This window comes from Aethalodelphis obliquidens, unplaced genomic scaffold (assembly GCF_003676395.1).
Source record: "Aethalodelphis obliquidens isolate GAN/ISIS:26980383/991018 unplaced genomic scaffold, ASM367639v1 scaffold14, whole genome shotgun sequence".
Classification (NCBI taxonomy): domain Eukaryota; kingdom Metazoa; phylum Chordata; class Mammalia; order Artiodactyla; family Delphinidae; genus Aethalodelphis; species Aethalodelphis obliquidens.
In genome coordinates this window covers 16924176-16943804 of record NW_020837958.1, presented here as the reverse complement: position 1 = coordinate 16943804, position 19629 = coordinate 16924176, and the positions used below count along the sequence as shown (strand labels likewise).

At 34.9% G+C, this 19629-nt stretch overlaps 1 protein-coding gene across 1 annotated transcript in view; it reads right to left on the bottom strand.

The window, feature by feature from the left end:
• The window catches only part of LOC113625161 (uncharacterized), a 250728-nt gene that overhangs the window by 128845 nt on the left and 102254 nt on the right, over nt 1-19629 (bottom strand). Inside the window, exons 11-12 of the mRNA XM_027115666.1 lie at nt 18355-18486; nt 17796-17953 (exon numbers count right to left, since the gene is read on the bottom strand). Coding sequence (XP_026971467.1) covers nt 17796-17953; nt 18355-18486 — 290 coding nt within the window. The remainder of the gene's footprint in view (nt 1-17795; nt 17954-18354; nt 18487-19629) is intronic.

The following is a 19629-nucleotide window of genomic DNA, read 5'->3' as shown; positions in this document are numbered from 1 at the left end:
GAACCCTCCTATACTGTTGGTGGGAATGTAAATTGGTAGAGCCACTATGGAGAACAGTATGGAGGTTTCTTTAAAAATAGAGTTACCATATGATACAGCAATCCCACTCTTGGGCATATATCCAGACAAAACTATAATTCGAAAAGATACATGTACCCCAATGCAGCACTATTTACAATAACCATGATGTGAAAGTAACCTAAATGTCCAATGACAGATGAATGGATAAAGAAGATGTAAATGGAATATTACGCAGCCACAAATAAATGGAATAATGCCATTTGCGGCAACATGCATAGACCTACAGATTATCATATTAAGTGAAGTAAGTCAGAGAAAGACAAATATCATATGATACCATTATGTGGAATCTAAAAAAAAAGATACAAATTAACTTATTTACAAAACAGAAATAGACTCACAGACATAGAAAACAAACTTATGGTTACCAAAGGGAATGGGGGGGAGGGGAAGGATAAATTAGGAGTTTGGGATTAACATATACACATTACTATATATAAAACAGGTAAACAACAAGGACCTACTTTATGGCACAGGGAACAATATTCAATATCTTGTAATAACCTATAATGGAAAAGAATCTGAAAGAGAATATATACATATATATGTATAACTAAATCACTTTGCTGTACACTTAAAACTAACTTGACATTGTAAATTAACTATACTTTGATTTTAAAAAAAAGAACATAAAAAAGAATAAGTAATTAACAGATAACTACATCTTTTCCCCAGCTTCCCCTTCAGTAATCTCAAGAGCAGACTGTGTGAACAAGACAGCATCTAAAGAAAGATCACAAGGAGTCAACAAGCTTGCGTGCAATAGGAGATGGCAAAGAATCTGACCCCCTACCTCAAGGATCAATTGAGACTACTTCCCCCATTTCCCTTTAAAAACTTTCATGGCCCAGCAGAATCTTCAGAGTTGGTTCTGGGACATGAGTCTGTCTTCTTCCCAGGTTGCCAGGCTCCTGAATAAAGCAACCTTTCCTTTTCCAACTAACACTTGTCTCTCCAGTATTGGCTTTCAAGCAGCGAGCAGCTGAACCTGAGTTCAGTAACACATAGATCTATAAAACTATTTTTTGAATGGGAAAGACACTGCTGTGGACATTCCTGCTTGTGCCACGCAGCATCCTTCACCGCCCTCTGGCAACCCACCTCTGCTTTCCTTCTTGCAACCAGCTCTCCCTTAGTCTCAGGTGGATGTGGTTCCAGTGAAGCTGACTCCACCACCAATGCCAGGGTTGGAACATGTGACCTGGGTCTAAGCCAATCAGCACATCTCAGTGATCCAGTTTGGAACAGAACCTGACATTACAGAGGTTTTATTTATAATTTGAAGACTTTTGCTGGTACTTCTGGGAGGTTCTGCGGCCCTGAAACCTGAGATCACTGAAGGGCAGAAGCTGCTGACAGAAGTTTCTTCCTCATAAATCTGGAAGGCAGAACTGAGAAAAATGGAGTCTAATTGTGTCAGTTGAGCACCTAAGCTAACATTTCCCTTGGGCTTTTTTCAGATTTCATGCTTAAATCAGTTTTCACTGGGAATTTTATCATCTGTAACTGAGAGTCCAAATCAATGTAAACAGGCATTAGTTATATTGTTGAGTTCTCAAACTCTTGATGGTCAGTAAAATGAAAAGCCCCATTACAGTTATTATCATTACATGACATGCAAATTTTGCATTTTTTCCTCCCTTCCATCATAACCCAAACCCTACTCTAAGTACTGCGTGCAATATTAAGAATTATGGCTGTTTGGACTAAACTGTTAAGACTGTTAGGTATGTAATTTTTAAAAAATTTTGAACACTCCATAAATGCTGTCTTCTGTTTTTTCCTTTCTATGCTAGTGTTGACCATGACAGGAATCCTACAGTTAGAAGATAAATGAAAGAATTATCTAAACTAGTTCTTCACCTGGAAGCAGCAGTGTAGTTGGCAGAATTCTAAAAATAATCCCCAAAGATGTCCTGCCCTAATCCCTGGAACCTGTGAATATGAGCTATCACTCCCTTGATTATGCTGCATAATGCAGCACAGCTGACTCTGAGGCAGGGAGAGTAGCTGGGTGAGCATCATCTACTCACAGGAGCCTCTTTAAAAGCAGACTTTTCTCCAGCTGGTGACAGAAGGAAAAGTCAGGTTCAAAGCACCAAGAGAATTTCACACACCATTGCTAACTTTGCATGTGGAATGGGTGCACAAAGAATTTGGCACTATCTAGGGGCTAAGAGTGGCCCCTTGGATGATAGCCAGCAAGGAGAGCGGAACCACAAATAATTGAATTTGACCAACAACCTGGGATGGTTTGAGAGCAGATTCTTCCCCAGTGCCTTCAGATAAGAGTCACTGGCCTTATGAAGCCCTAAGCAGAGAATATCTATTTTTTAACCTTGGATTAGTGAAATATGGCATCCCAGGAAATTACATAAGTATTTTACAAGACGTAATTATAATAATATGAGACTTATGTCTCGCTAACACACACACACACTTACTTTTCTACATGTATTTCCTATGAGTAAAACAGGTAAAAGAATCTCAAATTTAGGAATTTAGTTTTCACTCTTCCTAGTCAGAGAAGTCTCTGCTTGTCTGACCCACTTCTTATGAATGATATAAGGCAAGGTCTTCCCATCTCCCACAGCTTTATTGAATGACCCTATTTTATTACTCTTACGGAGAAACGGACTTCCAATGTAAGTCTCTAAATAGCTTAGCTCAGAATTCTCTATTAGAAATATGCTAAACACCTCCATCTGCTGTTAGAACCAAGAACTCATTTTGTAGCGACTTTGTAGCTTGCTTTTTTTTTTTTTTTTTTTCCATAGCTTGCTTTTTAAAAATGTTAATATGAACCACCATAAAGTTAGAGAAACACTTGGTGGCTAGTTCTAATGGTACATTTCTTTCAGAGGCTTCAGATAACTACTCTTATTTAAGAAGCAAACAAACAAAAAAATCTTTCTTCTTACAAGTACTGAGCTAGCCTAGATCAGGAGCACAGTGAAGTAATTTTCTTTCTGAAGAGCTCTCTAGCTACATGTAGTCTCTGTTCTTCCTAGCCCTGGATATTTCCACTTGGGAAAGGTTTGTTTTCTTTTTTAAACATTTTGAAGTAATTATAGATTCACAGGAAGTTGCAAAGAAATGTACAGAGAAGTACTGTAAACTCTTCCTCTAGTTTCTCTCAATAATAATATCTTTTACAACTATGTTACAGCAACAAACCAAGCAACTGACATTGCTACAATCCACAGCTACTATTCAGATGTCACCAGTTATGCATATGTGTGTGCACGTGTGTGTATGTGTGTAGCTATAGGTAATTTTATCACATTTGTAGCCTTGTGTAACCAACATCACAATCAAGATGGTCAACTGTACAATCACTACAAGACTCCCTTTATATCCACACCTATGCCCTCCCTCATCCTTAACTGCTGGCAACTGCAAATGTGTTCCGTATCTCTATAATTATGTTATTTCATGAATGTTACATAAATGGAATCACAAATTGTGTATCCTTTTGAGATTGGCTCTTTTCACTCTACATAATTTTCTTGAGGTTCATCCAAATTGCTGTTTGCATCAATAATTCATTTCCTTTTACTGTTGAATAGCATTCCATGTTTAACCATTCACAAGAAAAGATCTTTTTTATGTTTCAGTATGAAGCACTCACTACCTGATGGTCTCAGTCATATTCAGGGAATAAGTGCATCTTGGAAGCCACATAGGATGTGCATCAAATAAACACTTTTCCCAACTTATCTCTGAGCACTGGAAAATTTTTCAACTGTCAAGTTTTCACAGTGGCAAGGGCATGAGTTCAATTATGCAGAGCCAGATTCATTTAAAAGGAAAAAACTAAAAACTTTCCAAATTAAGATTCCTATTAACCTTAAAGAATTCACTGGCCTCACTAAGAAAGAAAAATGTTGGTATCTGTGAAAATAAGGGTAGAAGAAGAAAAAAATAATTTCTGGTTACTCCAGGAGAACTTTTACCCGCTGGAAAATTATGAACTACTTCATGATGAAAGCTTTCTGATAGACAGTTGAGCTCACTTAAATAGAAATTAGAACCATCCTAGGTTTCTAATAAAATGGGCCACATATAAAAAGACCCACTCTCAAGTCAACAGAGCTGGATGGAAATTTTCTCAAGAAAAAGCCTTGCATGGTCATGCATCATTGTTAGGGGAGCCATCATTTCATAAATAAAAAGGAATCGTACTGTTTCCCCTCATGAAGTCCCTTGCCTTTACTTTCAAACGAAACAAACACCAACTATCCTCCTAGGAAGGACTCCTTTCCATAATTTTTCCAAACACTAGGCCCTACGCTTTCTTCAACTCATGACATCTGCGAGGTGACACTTCTCATGTACTGCTGTGGGAAAACTCTATTTGAGATTCTTTTTTTATTTTATTATTATTTTTTAACATCTTTATTGGAGCATAATTGCTTTACATTGTTGTGTTAGTGTCTGCTGTATAACAAGGTGAATCAGCTATATGTACACTCATCCCCTCCCTCTTGCATTTCCCTCCCACTCTCCCTATCCCACCCCTCTAGGTGGTCACAAAGCACTGAGCTGATCTCCCTGTGCTATGCGGCTGCTTCCCACTAGCTATCTATTTTACATTTGGTAATGTATATATGTCCATGCTACTCTCTCACTTTGTCCCAGCTTACCCTTCCCTCTCACCGTGTCCTCAGGTCCATTCTCTATGTCTGCGTCTTTATTCCTATCCTGCCCCTAGGTTCTTCAGAACCATTTTCTTTTTTTTTTTAGATTCCATATATATGTGTTAGCATACGGCATTTGTTTTTCTCTTTCTGACTTACTTCACTCTGTATGACAGATTCTAGGTCCATCCACCTCACCACAAATAACTCAATTTTGTTTCTTTTTATGGCTGAGTAATATTCCATTGTATATATGTACCACATCTTCTTTATCCATTCATCTGTCGATGGACACTTAGGTTGCTTCCATGTCCTGGCTATTGTAAATAGTGCTGCAATGAACAATGTGGTACATGACTCTTTTTGAATTATGGTTTTCTCAGGGTATATGCCCAGTAGTGGGATTGCTGGCTCATATGGTAGTTCTATTTTTAGTTTTTTAAGGAACCTCCATACTGTTCTCCATAGTGGCTGTATCAATTTACATTCCCACCAACAGTACAAGAGGGTTCCCTTTTCACCACACCCTCTACAGCATTTATTGTTTATAGATTTTTTGATGATGGCCATTCTGACCGGTGTGAGGTGCTATCTGAGATTCTTATTATGAACAACTACATTACGTTCCAAGTTTCTATCTGTTGTTTACTGCCATTTTGTTTATAAGGGCAAAAAACCTAGAAACATCTTAAAGTCCTATAATGTGGCACTGGTTACACAAATTTAGATCTCACTAAAGAATGATAATATAGGCATATATTTAATTGTGGAAAGATGTTTACAGAACCTATTAAAGTCTGTTATTGTACTGTCATTGTCAAACACAAAAAATTAGCATATCCTCATTTTTGTAAATGTAACTATGACAATAACAACAAAATATAAACAAAAGAGACATTAAAAAATGTATTTTTCAGTTTCCTAATTATGTGTTTTTCAGTTTCCTTTTATTTTCTATTTGTTTTTTTCCAAAAGTTTAATGATAAACATGAGTAATAAAATACAGTAACAGTCATAAAGTTTTAATCTTTTCACCTTGTCTCTCCAACCACAGTTCAATTTTCTTGAGAGCAGGCTATCATACTTACTTATTTCCTCTTACTTGGTGATATAGGAAATTTGATATACCCAATTCCTTTTGTCCACAAAGGCTAAAAACACATTTTTATAGCATGACTATAGTTTATCACCACTAATTTATTCCATTGTGAATATACATATTTAAAATATGCATATTCCTTCAGGTCTGAGGGATATTTTTTAAAAGACTTATTCAAATACTATATAGTATAATTCTCTACATCCAATGAGAATTCAAAAACTACTTTTTGAACAACATTAAAAATATAGCAGTGCACAGCTTCTCCCCAGTAAGATTTCAGAATTTTTAAAGGCAGGAATTGCTTTGCATCCTTGTGATATTTTACACTCAATACTAATATCAATACTAATAATAGCACATTATTATCAACATAAAAGCTACCATTTACTGAGTATTTACTGTGAGCCAGGAATTGGGTTAAACTTTTTTTTTTTTGGCCGCTCTACATGGCTACTGGGATTTTAGTTTCCAGACCAGGGATTGAACCTAGGCCATGGCAGTGAAAGCACCAAGTCCTAACCACTGGATCGCCAGGGAATTCCCTGGGCTACACTTTAACATTTATGATATGGTTTAAATTTCACAATAATTATTATCCCCCTTTCGTATATGAGGAAACTGAGTATCAGTGATACTAAATAGCTTACCCCAAACCACACAGTGAGTACTTTGAAGAGCTAGGACTGGAAGCCAGGCAATCTGAGTCCAGATTCTGAGATGTCAATTAGGAAGCTATCTCATCTCTCTTAATAAGCACTCAAAAGCATTTATCAAATGAATCAATGAATATAAAAATGAGAAAGTAACTTATTATTTATCTATATAATTGACTCTCAAGTATTCTCAAGTAATATAACAGGAGAGAATACAATGAACAAAGTTTAGCAACGGAAGTTACAGATTTAAATCTTGATAGTAAAATCACAAAATCAAAAATCTGTGTTCTGAGCATATGAATATTACAGTATTACTTTGTCTGCTCAGTTGATCCTCTCGCCTCTAATTCACAGAATGGCCCAATTGGAGACATTGTCAAAAAAGAATGGACCATGACAAACAGATGATAACAAATCAATCAAAAGACCTGTCAGTTAGTTGCATTCAGATGGATAAAATTATGGGCAATTCAAATGATTATATGTACTACAACATAATGATTCTTAAATAACAATTTAATATAAAATTACTTATTTTTCGTAAATATTTGCAGAGATTATTCATTATCAAAGGATGATACTTGGTATTTATGTTTTAAAAAACAAAAAGAGTTGTAAGATAGCATATGTCATAGTTTAGCTAACTCTGTAGTCCAATTTTGAAACATGAAAACTAAGGATGGCTTGTGTTTGCAGAAAGAAAATAAAATGCTGTTAGAAAGTAGAAATTCAGGCCCCTTATTTGATCAGCTAAGTTGTAAACTTTATCAAATAGAAAATAAAAATAGTAACAACAAACCTCATGATCAATAAAATTTCCACAACCATAGTCAGATTTTCACTAGTGACTTGGCAGGGAAATGCTTCATGATATGTCATGAAAATCATGGACTGTTTGTATATATTTTTATATTCTTAGTGTCCAACAAATTTGGGGGCAGAAAAAAAGGTGCTTAAATGAATGATCAAAGGTTGAATAAATACATTCTGGACAAGAATCAAAGGTGTTTGTTACAGTGCAACTGATAAACTTGAAATATTGGAAACTGCCTAATTGTTCAATAACAGTGGAATGATTGAATAAATTATGGTAATATTTTAGCCATAAAAACCAAATGGAAAATTTATAACTGAAAAAAGTACAATAACAGACATTAAGAACTCAATGTATGGATTTAGCAACAGATTAGAAAAAGTTGACGAGAGAATTAATAAACCGAGAGACAGGTCAAAAGAAAATATCTACACTAAAGCACAAGGAGACAAAAAGTAAAAAATACAACATGAAGCATAAGAGACATAGGATTTACAGTTTTTTAAAAAGTTCTAATATACATGTCATTAGTATTCCTTCAGAGAAGAGAGAGAAAAAATGCAGCTGAAACAATATTTGAAGAAATAACACAGTAAGCCACTGATTCGAGTCCTAAAATTCCCAAGTATTATAAACACAAAATAATAACACCAAAAACTACTAAGGAAAATCATAGCAAAAACCAAATATACAAAGAGAAAACCTTAAAGTCAGCCAGAGGAAAACAACATATTGCCTTCAAAGGAGCAATGAGATTGATATATGACTTCTCAATTGGAAAAAAAAATAGAAGCCAAAGACAATAGAACAATATCTTCAATGTGTTGTGAAAAAAAAGCTGACAACCTAGAATTTCACACCCAGTAAAAATATGAATATGAAAATATGGAAGTGACAGATAGATATTTTAAGACAAATAAAAATGGAAAGAATTTATGACCAGCAGACCCACACCTCAGGAGATATTAAAGGATGTTCTTTAAAGAAAAGGAAAATGATTCCTGATGGAATTCCAGAGATACAGAAAGAAATAAAGATGAAAAGGAAGGGTAAAATGTGGCTAAGTCTAAATAAATATTGATTAAGAAAATAATAATTATGATTTTTATAGAGTTTGAAACACATATAGAATTAAAACATACACCAGTATCCAGTCAGAAAGTATATAAATGGAGTTTAGTAAGAGTTCTAAGGTGTTTGTATTGTCTGAGAAGTGGTAAAAACACTAATTTATATTAGATGTTGATAAGTCAAGAAAACATGTATAATCTCTAGAACAACCAGTAAAAGAATAGTAAAGAAAGTATAACTACCAAGATAATTGGGAGGAAGGGAATGAAATAAGGAAAGTACTCAATAAATCCAAGAAAACGCAAAAATAAAAGAGAAAACAGAATATAGAATAGATGGAACACATAGAAATCAAATAGTAATATGTTAGATTTAAATCCCAAAATATCAGTAGTTATGTTATAGGTAAATGGACTAAATACTTCAATTAAAAGACATAGATTGTTATACTGCAATAAAAAACCTATATGCTTTCAATATAAAGATAAAATTTGAAAATTAAAGAATACAATAATATATCAAGCAAACACTGACCAAAAAACTGTGGTCATTATATTTAATTTGAGACAAAACCGAAATAAACTTTAAGTTAAGAAAAAGGAGGAATTACTAGGGATAAAGAGGAACATTCCATAATAAAATAAGGTTTAATTCATCAAAAAGATGTAACAATTCTAGAATTGCATGCACCTAATAAATAGCCTCAAATTATAGAAAATGAAAATTCATAAAACTAATAGAAAGAGCAATAGACAAATCCACAATTATAGGAGGAGACTTTAACCATATTTCTCTAAAATATCAGTATTGAAAGAATACTGATATTTTGAATTGAAAACGCATTTATCAAACTTGACCTAATAGATAGAACACTGTGCCCCCAAATTGAAGAATACATATTCTTTGTAAATACATATGGATCACTTATAAAAACTGTCCAAATATTGGGTAGGCCATAAAGCAAATCTCAACAAATGTCAGAGCTGAAATCATACCGAAAATCTTCTTCAACCACAGTGAAATTAATCTAGACGTCAATAATACACATACCAACCAGAAATGTTTCATATATTTGGACATTAAGAAATATACTTCCAAAATTCACGGATCAAAAATTATAACAAAATGGAAAAGATAACAAAAATATAACATTAAGATTGGTGGAATGAAGCTAAAGCCATGCTTAGAGGTAAATTTATATCCTTAAAAGTATATATCAGAAAAGAAGAAAGGCTGAAAACCATCAGTGAAAATAGGCCTTGCAGAGGGTAGGATTTTAGGTAAGAAAAAAGAGATAAGGGCATTTTGGTCAAGCAAACCAGCATGAGCCAAGTACAGTCACCCTGGGCCTGGATAAGTACAAGGGAGGTTCTGAGACAAGAAAACAGTGCGGTGCATCTGACAGTTGATGCTCTGTAGGAGACTTAACTTAGTAGGGAACTGGTAAAGGTTGAAGAATTGTGAGTCTGTGAGTGAGATGTTCAGTCATACTTCAAAAGCATATCATCAGGGAGGAGTGTTCAGGCTGAACTACTTTCTCCCTATAATATACTCATCACCCTCCCTTTATTGTAGTGATTTGTTTAATATCTCTGTTCTCTGTTAGACTCTGTAGGGGAAGTTCTGTGAGGTGAGAAAGTGTGCCTGTATTTTCAGTATTGTATGCCCTGTGCCTAGGATAGTGCTTAGAATATAGAAAATGCTCAATAAGTATCTGTACATTAATAAAGGATGAAAATAAAGAGTGATGTAGAAATCAGTTAGAAAAACCGTTGTAATAGGCTCAGTTTTGGACTGACACATGTGTAGGTCCTAGGGCTATGGTCATCCAGCAGACAGTGAGGGTCTTAAAATGTAAATATGAATGCTCAGACTAGCTCCCTCTCTATTTTCTTATTTCCATTAATCACACTACTTCATTCATGCGTCCATTCAGTCATCCATTCAACAACCTTTTATTGATTATCTACTATGTACAAGATATGTTCTGGCTCTGGAGGTACAGATGTGAATAAAAAACAGTTCCTGCTGAAATGGAGTTTACATTCTAATGGGACAACACAGACAGTAAATAAATATGTATAGGGCAGGCAGTAAAAATGCCTTGAAGAAAAACAAAGCAGGGAAAGAGAGTGACAGAGTGTAACCATGCTTGGCAAGTCTGAAAGAAGCCAGGCTGGCTGGAGCAGAGGAAGGGAGGGGAGAATGGTGTTCAGGGAGATGCCATGGGCCTTGTAAAGTAGGACCATGTAGCATATAGTAAAGACTTTGCTCTCACTCTAAAGGAAATAAAAAGCCATTGGCGTATTTGGAGCTGAGGACTCCCATGATATGACTTATTAATATGAAGGTGTCCCTCTGCCATTACATGGAGAATGGATTGTAGGGGGACAAGGGTAGAAGGAAACAGACAAGTTAGGAAGCTAACCTATGGGTTACTTTGACTGCTTGAACTCTGTTCTCATCCAATTCCATATACTATAAGCTAATAATACCTCCACCACCCGTCTCCTCCTTGACCATCCACATTACTCAAATTTAGAACTTTGTTACCTACTAGTTTCACTATGATAATACTAGACAGACATTCTAGCTTGAGGGCTATGAGTTTGAAGAATGTAGGAGCAGAGTTTCCTATTCATACCTTGAATAGCTTTATAGACAATATTGAATAAAACAGGAAGATAAGTAGAACATTTTTTTAAATGGAAATTAAGCAGCATAATTGAAGGTTTGGGTACCTCATGGCAGTGAGAACAAAAATTCATCATAAAATGCTTATTTGAAAGCCTTTGATAATTTCTGAATTCATACACATGTATGGATATAAATCTAATCCTTTGGAATGCTTGATTTTGACTTTGCTTCAAAAAAAGCAGGTGCAATTAGATTATTTGTTCACTTTAATTCACAGAGAACATGTGGGAATTAATTTTTAAATATACCAAAATGCAAACAGGTAACAATATCAGCCAAAATCAGGCTATTAACTTTTCTAATTAAAAAAAAAGTAGTATAAGCATACCTCTGCATCTCTGGAACACACAATAATTTCATGTTCTTAAATGCAACACCATACTCTTGTATATAGCATAAAAGAGCTAAAGGCTAATGCTTAAAGCTGAGCATTTCAACAGTGAGGAACAGTAATATAACCTAATATGAGATTTTATTCCTGGGAAGCTTAATTGGATTTAGTGACTATCAAAGGCAATTACTACATTTACATTTGCCTTTATTGGTAAGAGTTCTAGAAACAAGAATTTGAGTGTGGCAATTTAAACAGTCCCCTTTGCTTAAAAAGACAGAGTTTGCTATTATCAAAACTGATTCGTGCATTCACTGTCTCTACAAAAATTGTGTTGATATGTGATAAACAACATTAGAAGAATGTTCTAATCAAATAAGATGGTTACAGATTACCATCAACTATATGCAAAACTACACAAATGATTTAATAGAGTAATAAATCATACGCTATTGACTACTCAAGAAAATCAGAATATGACTTTCAATTTTTAATATTTTTTACAAATTATAATTATATAGACATGATCATTATTTGTCTGCTTAAAGAATTTCTCATTACTATTAATTTACCTTTCTCTGAAAAGCAGAAGACTAGTTCTGTTAGCTAGTGCATCTCAAACCTGTCACTAAGAGGGAAAAACCCTGAATGTGGTAAAAATCATGTCACTTCTTTCAAGCTTTATTTCTTCTATTCTATCAAGGGGAAAAAAAGCCTTAAAAAAATTGACCAATGCAGTATAGTTTGGATGTATATTCTATTGGAAGGGTAAATATAATAAAGTGAGTACCAAATGCTCAGGGTTTATTCCATGCCGATTGCAGCCAGACTTAATTATAGTAGAAGGATGGATTTTATAGCAGTTGTAAAAACGTAAATAGGCTTTAAAACTGATTCAGGAATTACATTTTATAGATGAAACTTTGATTTTAATTTAAACAATTCTCTTAGGGTATAATAAACATTATTCAGAATGTTCTGCTTTCGTTATGATTGAGATAGTAGTGATACTTTAGGAAACCCTGGGACAGAAACACCTGTTTCTTACCAAATTACTTTTCCTAATGATTATAATAATTTTATGCACTAGATTAACTTTAAAATGTAAATATTACAATATTTTAAAGTTTAAATTATTAGAAACATCTTAAAAGTAGCAGTGGAATATGTGCACCAAATATGGCATATTCTTACCTATTTTAGTCTAAGTATTCCTATAAAGCATCTATATTAAAAATGCTTTTCATAACATATGTTGATTTTTGTCCTATTGCAAACATAATATTCAATTATTAAAATTTTTTAAATAAACTATAAATAAAAATTTTAAACTCAATAACAACTGTTAATGTTTTGATATGTTTCCTTCAGGTGACCTGCCCATCTGGTTAGTTATCTATCTTTCTTTATCTTTTTCTATATAAAGCTACAAAAACACTAAACATATTTTATTACTTGCTTTTTTATTAGTATCAAAACTCATGAGACATTAAAGTACATTTTTAATGAAAAAAATCAAAGAACTTTTAAATATATGTTCTCTTTGGAAAGAGTGAAGTACATGCCAAGTTGAGTCATGAAGAGAAATGTCAATATGATCCGTGGCAGCTGCTTACTTCCCTGGGAAGGAAGGGGCTGGTTAGGAGTACAGTAGCTAGCAAACCCCTCAGCGCTGGACAAAGTCACTAGTGGGAAAAGAACAAAGGCCTTTCCAATGCAACTAACACAGATGTGCCCAAAGGCAAACTGTCAGAAACAGTTAAGATGACAGCTACTCACAGTTCATTATTTCCTTCTCACAGGTCACTGGGTGACAAGCTGGGTCATTGTGCTTTGTTGGCTGTCCCAGTCCTTCCCCACCCCCTATTCAATTTAAATAAGGGTAAAGCGCTCCATCGGATAAACTAATGTAAACAAACACATTCCAGACACTTAAAGATGCCAGAATGTGGCATTTATTTTATGTCGGACCAAACTTAGATTTAAATGTACACACAACTCACTTTATCCAAGTAAGAAGAGAACCACATTTCTTCATCTCACTGATAGAGGAAGCAAAAACATTTTACGCAAACAAAAAATATAACCTATCATGTACTAAGGATCCTACATGAAAGACCTAACACAGTAAAAGATTTTCCTTTCTCTTCAATGGAAAAAAGAATTTCTCCACATTACAAAAAAAAGAAAAAAAAAGATAAACAATTAGATGCTTTCTACAAGTGTTTTAAATATATTAAATGAAATGATTCTGTAGATGACCTCGTTTGTGATGATTGCTGTAGGTTTTTTTTAAGGATATAATTCAAAGTAATACACCAATCAAACTGGCAATAGTTTAGTCAAATCTTTTATGATGTAATACACATAAAATTTTAGTAATGACTTAATATGGCTACTCAATATGATGACATTCTGTTATGAAATTAATACAATAAAAACTACTAGGAACGAGGACTAAAACAGTGGTTAAAAGCATTGTCTATAGATGCAAGTGGATATGGGTTCAAATCCCATCTCCCCTACTAACTAGCTGTATGACTGGACACATCTTGAAACCACTCTGAGCCTCAGTGGCTACACCTTTATGGATTATATATAAGACCATCTCCACCATCAGGTTATCATGACAATAAGTAAATCGATCTATCACATCATTACAAGAATAAGTAAGTACTTAGAATAGCAGTTGGCATATGGTAAGTATTCAACAAATGACAGCTATTACCTGTCACCAAATTTAGTATATACAAAGCTGAACTGAACCACCATTCAAGGTGTGAAATACCTTGGTTAATCATGACAACTTATATTCATATTATTAGAAAGAGGATTTTAAAAACCTCAAATCCAGTCAAGTGCAAGCCTCTAAATCAGTAAATCTAGACTACTGAATTCACTAAGAAATCAGGGGTTCACAGTCTCCCTTAATATTTGCCACCTCTTATTTAGTCATCACTGAAAGCTGCATGTATTGATTTATATTTTATCATTCCCTTTCTAAACTGTTCCACCTTATTTAAAGGTTCCTTTCTAAGATATCCAGTCAAAATAATAGGCCCAATTTGAAAGGCTAAAGATCCGGAATAATCATTAAGAAAAGAACATGAATGGTCAAGGCAGAACAATATAGAGGCGAAGAATAACACTTAAGGTGCAGATAGGCCTGCCTTAAATAACTAGCTGGAAGGCCTTAGCCAAGTAACTTAATCTCTCTGTGCCTAAATTTCCTTATCAGTAATACAGAGATTAACACCTCTGTTTTACATACTGTAACGGGAGCAGGACACTACGGGGCCTTCCTGTGACAGACCCCTCCCCCCCACATCCTCTTGCTTCAGTTCTTCTCTGAAGTACCTAGATAATAGTATCTGATGCACATTTCCTGAGTTGTCTTTTGTTTGGCAGATGCTAAAACCCCCACCAAATGGAAGAAATTAACTTCCTGATGACCATGAGCATGTAGCTCACAGACCTACTGAAGCCTGAGGATTGATAATATGACACAGCCCTGTTACCTCACCATCAACCAATCAGAGAATTGTGCACAAGCTGATCACATACCCTGCAACTCCCCTCCCTCACCTGGCCTTTAAAAATGTTTTCCTGAAACCTATTGGGTGTTTTGAGCACTAGCTGCCCTGGACTCCTTGCTTGGTGCCCTGCAATAAATACTGCATTTTCCTTCACCACAACCCAGTGTCAGTAGATTGGCTTTACTGCATGCAGGCAAGTGGACCCAGTTTCTCACAGGTTACTGGAAAATAATGCACATAAAGCACTTAAGCAAAGACAGTATATGTTATTAATAATCAAATGTTATCTTTCCTTTTCACTTGTTACCTGCCAGTAGCTACCTATCTGTGTCTTTCCGCAAATTTGTCTACTTCTGATTCTCTCCTTCCTTGGCTACTTCTAAAGAAGTACCTACATTTATATCTTCGTATCTTTTTATTCAATTATATATATTTTTTCAGACTATATGCTCATTAATGTTTTCCCTGGTAATCTAAAATTCTATTTCTTTTTCCAATTTTCACAACTCATATCATTTCACATTATTTCTTTATTTCTTGCAGTGATTTTATTCTTCATTTCATAAAATTATCATTGATAAAAGCAAGACAATGTGAAGCCTTCTTTTAAAGCTGTGATAATATTATGCACTGATTCTCTTATATTTGGAAAGCATGCAAACCTAACAAGATGACCTAAGGTTCAAAGTAGTCAATATGTCAAGTTCAGTACCATGTTCTAATTTTGTCCAACAACTCCTTCCAAAATGGGAGGAAAGTAATTGCTCTAAGTACTAACTCTTTACTCAAAATAACTTTGTTAAGGAACAGAAAGAGGAGAGAAACTGAAATTACACCTGTTGTGGTAAATTGTGTGGGTGGAGAGAATGCAGAAAAATCCCTGTGGCTTTAAGAGAAAAAAAGAAGGCTGGAAAAGTTGCTGTAGCCTGAGACACAAACCCTGAGGAAACCTCACTAAGAAAAGGGCCCTGGGAAATTTCTTATTAAATAAAATCCAAACTATATTTACCAGTCAATTTCCATTGACTAAAAATCACAAATCAACACAACCCCCATTAAAAACTCTTTTCTACCCCTACTAGTTTTCAGAACATTTTCACAACTCTACCTATTGAGTGCTTACTACATTCCTGAAATTTAAAGACATTTAATTCTAACAACTCAAACAGTATTGTGGTATGTTAACTGATATTAACAGCTTTGTTTGTTTTGGGATTTTTTTTGCCTCACATTTCCTAATACTATATTCTTTTCTCCAAAGTTCCATCATCAGACTACATTGCTTCAGGGAAGATAACAACAGAATACATTAGAAATATCTCTAAACTACCCAAAGCCCTCAACCCTCAAAAAAATAGAAACAAATAAAAATGAAAAAAATTCCAGTCTGGGAAAGTCACAGGGAACTAGATGGATTATCACTGGGGTTCCGGCACAGTGACCCACCAGCGCCAGCATGCGACGAACACAAAAGCCCCATAGAGATTTCAGAAATTTGAGAGCAGGAGGAAACTGTGCCTCCTAGAACAGAACCCTGGAGAATGACAAGCCCCCAGCATTCTCTCAAGAAGGACGGAGTACAAATGGCTGCCGAGTGAGCCTGGAGAGATAGGTCAACAACGACCTCATGAAACCGTATTTGAGTTCCTCAGCTACCCCAGTGTTTTACATGAAAACTTCAAAGACTGCTCCCAAGGGACTTATATTCTAGTGACCTGGCCTGGCTGCATAGCTGCGGCCTTGTGATTGTGTTGTGGAGCATCAGAGAGTTGAGAACCTTATGTACGACTGAAAAACAAGCATCAGGGGTGGAAGACCTGGAACTCTGGTTTTCATACAGTTCCAGGACACCCCCATACTATAATACAGTAAGATACTAAATTTGTTGTTTTGTTTCTGCCCTCTCTTACTCAAAACAACAAAATCGAAGGGTTTAAGGGATAAATAATTTAGAGAGAAAATAAATTGAAGAGTCACTTTTGTTATTAGGAAAAAAATATTCCCCTCCTATCAAAATCTGAAGGAGGAATATGTAACTTAAGAATATAAGATAGCTTTTAGTTGAAATAAAAAGTTATATTGCACACTTTAAACTTACACAATGTTATATGTCAACTATATCTCAATAAAGATAAAAAAACTTAAAAAAAAATTTAGAGCCTTTTTTCTCTTTTTTCATGCAATTGACATTTTTATGTACCATTAGAATATTTAAACTTAGGAATTATCTTGAACTTTACTGAGTATGATAAGAACTGTATTACTCCTTTAAGAAACACCAAGCCCAACAAAATAATAATAAGAATAAACTTTAGTTTTCCAGTTAAATAAAGAGGATCAGAGAAATAATTTTCATTTTCCAACCAAGGATGATCTTCAGTTGGTTAGCAAAATCATTGATGTTAGTTTTATTCCAGTAATGTAACTATGTCAATTTGTTAAATTATCACTACTTAAGACCATCTACTGTGCATGTATCCCCAGGTCTAAACATAATATTCTCCTCGTGGAACATAGAAAGGATTGTCTATGAGTGTGCCCTTCTTTAAGACCTTTTGGTATTCTCCAATTAGATACATGCTCAGTACTACCTTACCCTAATTATGTTATTCCAGAATATTTTAGTGAGATCCCAAGATAGCAACCCTTCCTAAGTATACTTATAAACAATACTGTACATCAATCTTCAATGAAATACACATAAATGTCACCCCTCTTCATCAAATGTGACCCGAAAACTACTGTGCTTGAAAGCCAAAGGGCTTTTGAGATATTTCAATAATCTTCAAGAAATCAATCTTATGTGAAACTGAAGGAAAACATCGAATGTCATTGAGCAATAAAGCTCCATTCTGTCAGTGCCCTACCTCTGAGCAGAAGCCTTAGGATGTTTCTCTTCCAGTTTCTTCACCAGAGCCACCGTCAGCTCCCTTGTCTCCCCAAGAGAACCTTCTGGCATTAAGTGGGTCTCTGAAGGCTCTGGCAGCTGCTTCAGACCAGGGACACTGGCACTTTTTTGCAGAACCTAATAAATGAAATATAGGAATAATGTAGCTAATTTTCACTGAGTGGAAATATCTAAACTATATATGCCAAAAATTTAACATTGCACTTTTCACGGTTCCTTCAGCCTTCTTCATCCAGCACATAAACCATTGGTATGTGGCCAGAACAAAAGAAGGCAGTCCTAAGAAAAGCTAGTGTGTCACCATCTATTTAATAAAATAATGTTTATATAAATATACATATAAGTGTTTATATAAATATAAATGTGAAAATAGATGTTTATATAACATGTATTAAATATCAATAACCCTAATTTGTGAATTCGTGTTTGCCTCCTGAAAACAACCCAAACATTGTTTCTCTTTTCAAAATATATCATAGAGATCTATTTCTGTCTTGCCTCTGGCTCACTACACTGACCTCTTCTGCCAAGCTGCTGCCATGTTCCTGATGAGCTGTGGTCCAGGCACCATGGTGAAGGTGATACTCTGTCTGGGTCACGTCATGTGCGTTTAGCTCCTCTAGGTAGGTCAGGACAAACTGAGGATAAGCCTGTATAGGAAAGGAAAAAAAAAATTGTAAGTAGTACCAGCCTTATAAGCAACAGCAAAAATTCTATACAACTGGAATGATGGGAAGATAAATTAGATTAACAGGAAAAAGGTCTGGCTAATGAGCTTTATACTTTATTGTCAATTTCAGATCAAAATCAAGCCAAATAACTTTCATATGAAGATTTCTAATTTGTTGTTTGATCTGCTCAAGTTTAACTAGGTTGCTAACTATTCAAGCCATCTTATATACTGATAACAATGTCTAACATTTATTGAGTTATTGCCACATAAAAGGTATTATTGTAAACACAGTATGTACGTGTAACGTGCAGTTGCTCTATTTTTGGGGAATATTCAATTCTGCCACAGAAGACAAGAAAACAAATAGGATGAATGAGATTCATTAGCTGCATTACGCATGGATAAGTAAGTTAGTAACCTGAGAAGTGTCAGACAGAAAGTGATTAGAGCATATGTCTATGAACATAGAAAGGGGTAGAAAGACAAAATAGTCATGACTTACCAAATAACAAGCAAAACAACAAATATTTATGATACACTACATATAAATTAAGCACATGAGACACAATAATCATGAGATCTTTTAACTGGCCACCCATTGCTACACTCATTTTGGATCCTCTGCTGGATAAAATCCACAGCTGCCCATAGGCTACCTGGGGAGCACAGCTTTGGCCAAGTGTACTTGCAACCAGCTCTGTCCTGGAGCAAGTGTGCATCATTGCTTCACACACATTTCATCTGTTAGAACCTCTTGCTCAAATTTCAACTCTGGTCCTTGTAACCACATCAGTAGCAGGGAAGGGTGATGCAACACAGAAAGAGGATAAGTTGATACTGCAGAGATTCAGGTAATGTGGCCATTCAACCCATTGTACTTTAAGCATGTTAATCTAACCCATCTCTCTTCCCATACGTTTTATTTTGTGTTTTAAATTGATTTAATAAATTGTGATCTGAATGTTTTAATTTGGTCTGTGCACCTTTCTGTTCCATGAACTCAAGGATAGCCTATCTAGGAGCATACTTGGAGTTTACCATTGCATCAAAGTAATTTCCCACATAACAACATATTTACATTTTAATCCTTACAACAGCCCTTTGAAACAGGTATGGCTAT